Source organism: Lepidothrix coronata, unplaced genomic scaffold, assembly GCF_001604755.1.
Source record: "Lepidothrix coronata isolate B3197 unplaced genomic scaffold, Lepidothrix_coronata-1.0 Scaffold364, whole genome shotgun sequence".
NCBI lineage: Eukaryota > Metazoa > Chordata > Aves > Passeriformes > Pipridae > Lepidothrix > Lepidothrix coronata.
Genome location: NW_016690544.1, coordinates 76,977 through 85,160, shown reverse-complemented (window position 1 = coordinate 85,160; position 8,184 = coordinate 76,977). Strand labels below are relative to the sequence as shown.

Genomic DNA, 8,184 nt, shown 5'->3' with positions numbered 1-8,184 from the left:
CGGGGCTCCCCGAGTTCAGGGGCAGAGCAGGCTGCAAATGGAGCTTCGTTTGCAGAATGTGCTTTGTTTCAAAGCCTGAGCAGGGCAGGGCCTTTGCTGGCAGGAATGAAAAGCAGATCACTGGAGAGGTTGTGTTTAACAGCTGGAAATGGAGCCAGTTCTCCTCTGGAGCAGGAGCAGGGCTTGGAACATCAGGGAAGTCACGGAGCCCTGAGCAGAGTCACTGGGATCTCACTGAGCTCTGCCCTTCACCCCATCACTGATGATTAAATCATTGAGTAAATTAATTAATTAAATTCTGAAGATTGATTTTGAGGACATTCTTGAAGCAGAACTGAAATGCAGGGAAATACCCTCCTGGATGCACAGGGTAGTGCAAGAGTGAGACACTGAGCTCTGCCAGGCACAGTTTCTGTGGGCAGCAGTGACACAATCCTGCTTCTTCACTGCCTTTTTTTTTTTGCTTGGCAATTAATCGTACCAAAATATATGGAAAATGGAAGATGCTGTAACTGAATATGTTTGTGTTTTTTTTTCTTTTCCAGGCATCTATTAACAAGCTAAAAGTGACAGAACCATGGCTCAGTTTCCAACACCTTTTGGGGGTAAGTGGTTTCTACTATTTGAATTATTCCCATGTGCAGAAACTCAGCACAAATGTGTCCCTGTGTGAGTGTTTTCTCTCTGGGGGTGTTTGTGGGGAGTTTGTCTCTCTGAGCTGGTGGTTCCCGTGGTCTGTGCTGGTTTCAGGCACATCCCAGCACACCCAGAGCAGGATCCCTGTGCCCTGCATCGATCAGTCTGTCCCTGCAGGGCCCAGCCAGGCCACTCAGCCCCTGGAAATAGGGCAGCACCTCCTTCTGCTCCAGTTGTGCCTGAAAACTGTGTGTAGTTTTCCTTTGGGTGAGGATTTTTTAACTGCTGAAAAGCCCAGCAGATGCCTTTGGATGTGATCCCTTCCCATTTCTGTCCTTGCTGTCCCATAACCCAGGCTTAGATGAGAACAAAAGTGACACATCTGTAGCTTTCCATTTTTAACAGGGAAGTTGTAGCATCTGGAATTACAGTGAAAAATCCAGGATGGGCCTGGCAGTGCAATAGGGACATTATTTTTGCTATTCACATGAAACCAAAGAATTACAGAGTAGTTTGGGTTGGGAGGGACCTTAAAGCCACCCAGTCCCACCCCCCAGGGACAACTTCTACCAGCCCAGGTTGCTCCAAGCCCTGTCCAGCCTGGCCTTGGACACTTCCAGGGATCCAGGGGCAGCTACAGCTTCTCTGGGCAACCTGGGCCGGGGCCTCCCCACCCTCACAGCCAAGAATTCCTAATATCTCACCTAAATTCCACTTTGGATCCATCACTCCTTGTCCTGTCACTGCAGTTCCTGATCCAGAGTCCTGCTCTGGCTTCCTTGTGGGCCCCCTTGGATACTGGGGACACATTTTTGGTTCAGTTTTGCGGCTGATCTGCAGAAAGCTTATGAAGGTAAATCTCAGTGTAACTGGTCTGGTTCTGCTTCAAGGTTGCATCTCTTTGGGGCTTTTCTCTGGGCAGGGTTGGATGGGATATTGGGAAGGAATTCCTGGCTGGGAGGGAGGTGAGGCCCTGGCCCAGGTTGGGCAGAGAAGCTGTGGCTGCCCCTGGATCCCTGGAAGTGTCCCAGGCCAGGTTGGAGCACCCTGGGCTGGTGGGAGGTGTCCCTGATTCCAGTTTGTTCTTTTTCCTGTTCTCGCCCCGTGTGCGCTCTGGGAGGCAAAGGATCCCCCACCCTGGGCTGTTCTCAGAGCTCCAGAGTGATAATTACACTGAAATAAAACGAGGGTGTTTTTTAGCTGGTGATTCTTACTGTCATTTCTCCCTCTCTTTTGCACCAGGCAACCTGGATATCTGGGCTATCACTGTGGAGGAGAGAGCCAAGCATGACCAGCAGTTCCACAGTCTGAAACCCACAGCTGGATTTATCACTGGTAAAGAAGGAGTTTTCACTCCCAGTTCCATTCAATTAAATCTTAACTGGTGACCTGAAATACGTACAGAGTTTCCTGGGAGATGTATGGGCATGATAATGAAAAACATTGAACAGATATTTCTCATTTTATGTCCCACTTTTCATATGCCTTCTGATGTTTTCTGCTGTTTTCTTTTCTTTTCTTTTCCCTGTCCTACTGGGAAGAGGGCATTCAGTGAGTGACTGAGTTCTTAGTCTCTGTCTGGGGTCAGCCCACCCAGCCAACATCCTCAGAGATTAAAGTCTGATTAAAGAAAGATAATTTAACTGCAGTCTGGTTTGGGAGCTCGCTGGGTAAAGCAGTGAGATGAGCACAACCAAGCTCTGCAGAAGATCTAAAATGCAAAACTGATTGGAGCACTGGGGAGCAAAGCTGCAAGTCAAGGAATTGCACTGATCCTGCTGGATTTTCATGGGCACCACTAATTACTTTGGTTTCAGAGGCAGCAGGAGGGCTCCTCTTTGGAACTTTGTTTTGCTGCATTTGGTTTTCTTCAGTGCTGTGTAAATGAGCATCACAGAGTCACAGAGGGGGGGCTTGGGAGGGACCTCAAAGCCCATCCAGTGCCACCCCTTGCCAAGGGCAGGGACACCTTCCACCAGCCCAGGTTGCTCCAACCTGGCCTTGGACACTTCCAGGGATCCAGGGGGAGCCACAGCTTCTCTGGGCAACCTGGGCCAGGGCCTCCCCACCCTCTCAGGGAGGAATTCCTTCCCTATATCCCATCTATCCCTGCCTTCTGGCAGTGGGAGCCATTCCCTGTGTCCTGTCCCTCCATCCCTTGTCCAACATGCCTCTCCAGTGATGCTCAGTTGAAATGAAAGGTACAGAAGTGTTTGGCTTTCCTGCTCTCTGATCCATCAAGATTTCCAGAGTGGGAAATCAGGATCAGCTCCTCAGTGGAGTTTCCTCACGTCCTCACTCCCCTGAGTGTCCAACTCCATGGTTTCTGTTCCTGGTCCATGACAGATATGGTACAAAATCCTACCACTTTGATTGCCCTCCTTTGATAATTACTCCTGTTTCTGATTTGTTCACAACTTTCATTTACAGGCCACAGCATCCCCAAGTGCCTAATCCCTCTGTCATTGTTTTGCTATCCTTACTTTTCACTGATAGTTGGAAAATGACTTTGAAATACAGCATTACTCTACTTTAATAGTGGCCTATCACTTTATTCAGTTTTTCTTACCATTTTATTTAGTTTGTGCTGTCTGACTGGCACTGCACTTCCAAAAAATCCAGGGTAGAGTTTATATTGGTACAGACTTTCCTGGAAGGAAAACTTTTCTTGTTTTCACGAGGCATGTGATTCCATGTGAGCCTTTAACCCAGCCTGGGGACTGTGAGCCAGGAGTTTCCCTAAATGTTCATTCCCAGGGGACTTTGGGTGGTGCTGCCTGTTCCAGCAAGTGGCTGTTGGAAATATGTGGTGGGTTTACAAATCCCCAAATATGTTTCAGGCTCATACTCTGTTATGTAAGTGTGGCATTAACTATTTATGGTTTTCCTGTTGCTTCTCTTACAGATATTTTTGACTCCTGATCTCCCCTCCCCTCTGCCAGGTATTTATAGATGTCCTATTTATTTTCCAGGTGATCAAGCCAGGAACTTTTTTTTTCAGTCTGGGTTACCTCAGCCAGTGTTAGCACAGATATGGTGAGTATGGGATGGGGTGGGAGAAGGGCAGCTCCAGCAGAGTGGCATTTACTGGGCCAGACTGGGCCAGGGACTGGGGGGGGTGGGAATGGACCCAAATCCAGCTGGGATCCCCAGGGCTCAGGGTTGGGGCCAGTCCTGTCTAATGTCTTTACTGATGATCTGGATGAGGGGATCAAAGGCACCCTCAGCTTGTGGGTGACACAAGTTGGGTGGCAGAGTTGGTGCTGGAGGGCAGGAAGGCTCTGCAGAGGGATCTGGACAGGCTGGATCTGTGGGATGGACAACAAGGCCAAGTGCTGGGTCCTGCCCTCGGGTCACACCAACCCCCTGGAATAGTCCAGGCTGGGGAAAGGGTGGCAGGAAAGCTGGAAAAGGCCCTGAGGGTGCTGGTGACAGGGGATGAACATGAGCCTGGGTGTGACCAGGGGGGCAAGAGACCAAAGAAACCTGTTTTGGATCAGGGATAGTGTGGGCACAGCCCAGGGCAGGGATTGTCCCCTGTGCTGGCACTGCTGAGGGACCTCCAGGGCTGTGTCCAGGTCTGGGCCCTCATGGAAGGGAGACCTGGAGGGGCTGGAGCGTGTGCAGGGAAGGGAACGGAGCTGGGAAGGGGCTGGAGCAGCAGGAGGGGCTGAGGGAGCTGGGGGGGCTCATCCTGGAGAAAAGGAGGCTCAGGGGGGACCTTCTGGCTCTGCAACCCCCTGACAGGAGGGGGGAACCTGGGGGGGTCAGGCTCTTCTGCCGTGTTCAAGGGAAAGGATGAGAGGAAATGGCCTAAAACTACCCCAGGGCAGGTTCAGATGAGAGATCAGAAACAACTTTTCCCTGCAGAAGTGGTGAGGCCTTGGAATAAGTGTCCCAGGGAGGTGGTGGAGTCCCTGTGTCTGGGAGTGTCCCAGAGGTGTCTGGATGTGGCCCTTGGGGACATGGATTGGGGGTGATCCTGGTGGTGCTGGGGTGGCACTGGATGATCCTGGAGGTCCCTTCCAACCCTGATGCCTCTGGGATTCTGTGGTGTCACTGAGCTCCTTCCCCGTGCTTTCCAAAGGCAAAGCTGCAGTGCTGGGGCTGAGTGTTGTGGTGCCCAGTTCAGCCCTGGCAGCAGGGAGCCTTTGCAAATGGCATTTGTACATTTGTAAATTTGGCAGTTTCAAACCCTCCTTTCCAATGACAGTATTTCCAGCTTTGTTGGACTGGACTGACACAATTGCTGAGCACAGTGAGCAGCGTTGAAAATGTTGTGATGGGAGAGGCTGGGCAGGATGGGATTTGTTACAGCAGCTCAGACTGGCAGAGAGTGTCTCCACTGGACTGGGAGTCACTGAAAGCTCACAAGTTTTCCTGCTCCTTGGTGAGCTCAGCCAGATGAGGATGTGCATCCCTGTGTGTGGCACAGCACAAGGATTTCCACAGTGCCAGTTTTTCCTGCAGGACTGGAGGTGTTTCTGCTCCACCTGCCAGACTCAGACCTGCTGATGCAGTGCCAGGACAGGGGGAATGGCTTCCCACTGCCAGAGGGCAGGGCTAGATGGGATATTGGAAGGAATTGTTGGCTGGGAGGGTGGGGAGGCCCTGGCCCAGGTTGCCCAGAGAAGCTGTGGCTGCCCCTGGATCCCTGGAAGTGTCCAAGGAGAAATATTTTTTCCCTTTGGAAACCTGCATGCCCAGATTCACATGGCTTTTAAATCAAAGGCTTATTTTCTTTTCTAATTATCTTCATCAGAGCTGGTCTGGTTTTCTTATTTGCTGAAGACTCAGTGAAAGTTCAAATGTCCCTTTGGAGCTTCTCTGGCCTCTGAATTAAACAAGGAAAGAAGTTTTGTCTTAAACAAGACATCCTTTCTCCAAAAATCTTCCACAGGCATTGCCTTTAAATAGGTGATCACAGAACTGAACAGTTGTAAATAGTCTGACTGAGGATCTCTTCCTCCCTGAATTATTCAGTTTTCCAGGCTCTTGAGAGGAAGGGAATCATTCCACTCCCTCTGGAGTTGTCATAGAGACAAGACCTGAACTTGCACATTTTTGTTAATGAAGCTGAACTAAAACTTATTCAAGCTGCCTTTGTAAATCATAAAGCAGCATTTTAACATTCCTTTCTCTCTGTCTCTCTCATTTTTTGAATCAACTCTGAATTAAGAGAAGTAAATGTTGAAGTAAAAATCTGTGTACAGATCCAGGAGTGCTTTAGAGGGGCAGTTCTGGAGTAATAAGCCCAAAATCTCTGAGATACGAGCTGCATAAAACTGCTTTTCCATCAGCCTTTACTTCTGGAATAGATGGGTTTGGGGGTTGGAGATGGCATTTGACTGTTAGAGGGAGACAAGAGGATGGACAGGAGTCCTTAAAGAAAGAAAATTGTTATTCTGAGTTAGAGTAATTTGTGAAACTCCTGAATTAATTTTCTGATCCAAGAAATCACAGAATCCCAATCCCAGGATGGTTTGGGTGTGGAAGGGGCATTAAAGCCCACCCAGTCCCACCTCTGCCATGGGCAGGGACACCTTCTACTGGCCTGGGTTGCTCCAAGCTCTGTCCAGCCTGGCCTTGGACACTTCCAGGGATGGGGAGTCCACATGGAAGTGTCTGTCTGTATGTTGTGTTTTGGAAGTGTTCTCCTGTTCTTAGTTTTTCCATTTATTTTAAATAGTTGATTGTGATGATCTGATAAAAGCCTGGCCTTTGTTTCCTAAAGGATCAGTTGGAGCTGGATGGACACACAGGGAATATATCTGGAATATACCTGATAAATCTCTCCTTTCTGCTGTTAATAAAAGCTTTTCCAGAATTTACAGTCCTTAAAAACAGAAACTCCCTGGTTTTTAGCACTGAGAACTCCTGTGTCCCTTCTGCTCATTCCTTTAAGATAAAATAACTCTCTGGGCCCTCAGTGGAGCAAAGGAGTGGCAGAATTGTGGTCTGTGTGACACCTCCTGCACTCATCTACCCTTTACCAGCTCTGGGCTCCTCCAAGCTGGGGATCAATTAAGAGGCCTCTAATTAGGCTTTGAGCTGGGCCTGTGAGGTAACTGTGCCTCAGCAGCAATAATCTGCCTTTCCTTAGAGCCCTTGGGAACGGGGGCCTCCAAAAGCCCCTTCGGAGTGTCCCGTCCCTCTGGAGTGGAAGGAGAACTGCAGCAATGCCACGTGTTTTCCAGGCATTTGGAGTTACTCACTTGTGCAGGACAGAGCAGAGCCTTTGGGGGACTTCCCTGTTTCTGACACCTCCTTCCCTCCCACCCTTCCTCACTTGGTGTCCAAGTGGGGGCAAAACTGGTGGGAATTCTGGGAGCTGTAACTTATTCCACACGGATCCATGACGTGGCTGATGGGAAAGGCCTCGTTTCTGCTCTCTGTTTAGGGCTGAGTTTTATGGCCCAACATGGGATTGTGTGATCCAATGTGGGAATGTAAAGCTAAATAAATCCAGATTTTGGAACTGCAGGGAGATTTCCTTGTTCTAACACTGGGCTGTTTTCGTGGAGAGATGGTTTGTGTGTTAATTATGAGCATATTTCATGGGAAAACTGCACGTGCTCAGTTTCTGTGCCTCAGAAATGCAAAAATAATCAAGTTGTCTTTGCATTCTGCAGGAAAGATGAGAGAAAAGAGCAGGAAAAGATCCGTAGGGGAAGGATCTGTCATCCCTGAGCCCTGGGATGGTGCTGAGCCCTTGTCATTAGAAATAAACTCAGGGTTGGCCTCTCTAAAATCTGATGAATAGTCAGTCAGGGTTTAATCCATTTACTGCCCTGCTCTGGATCCGGCCAGACCTTAAACCAAACCAATTTAAGGGCACCACATTATTCCAAATGTCCTTGGGAGCAGAGCAGTGGGATGAGGGGCTGTTTGCTGGCAGCCACTCGCTGCATCCCAGTGGTGTTTGTTCTGCTAAATCTGAGTCTCACACTGAGTTCTGTGGTTAGAAATGGAAATTGGTCCTACTTTTGCATGAAGATTTTGTCAGAAGGTGGTTTTTGTTGGGATGTTGTAAGACTGTGTGTGAATTCTGGGGTTTGCACAGAATCCTTTTCAGTGCAATTTGTGCTGCTAATTTGAGTAATGAAGCTGTTTGTGTAAATGAGCTCCCAGAAGGTCAGATGTTGAATGAGAAGCTGCTGGTGATTCTGTGGATTGGAGTTCAGTGAAAGCAGTGAACCTGGTGCCCATCAGAGTGTCTGATCCCTGGGCAGTTGGTGTTCCTGGTGCAGAATGCAGAGACTTGCTGTGTCCCAGCAGGAAGGTGGGCCTGGAGATGGGGGTTTCCATGGAGGGATCTTTGCTCTTCCTGCACTGTCGTGGCCATGGATGGAACCCACTGAGGGCCTCTGCCTGTGCTCAGTCAGAGAAAGGTTTATATTTGATGAATTAGGAATTGCCAGGTGAAGAAGCCACTGAGGTTGAACAGATAAGCTGATTATGTGACAGGCTGGGAGAGCTGGGAGTGTTCACCTGGAGAAGAGAAGGATCCAGGGAGACCTTGGAGCCCCTTGCAGGGCCTAAAGGGGC

At 49.3% G+C, this 8,184-nt stretch overlaps 1 protein-coding gene across 1 annotated transcript in view; it reads left to right on the top strand.

Moving 5' to 3' along the window:
- The first annotated feature begins 545 nt into the window (after positions 1–545).
- ITSN1 (intersectin 1) overlaps positions 546–8,184 on the top strand; it is a 77,515-nt gene continuing 69,876 nt past the window's right edge. Inside the window, exons 1-3 of the mRNA XM_017838844.1 lie at positions 546–605; positions 1,879–1,971; positions 3,609–3,672. Coding sequence (XP_017694333.1) covers positions 578–605; positions 1,879–1,971; positions 3,609–3,672 — 185 coding nt within the window. The 5' untranslated portion in view covers positions 546–577. The remainder of the gene's footprint in view (positions 606–1,878; positions 1,972–3,608; positions 3,673–8,184) is intronic.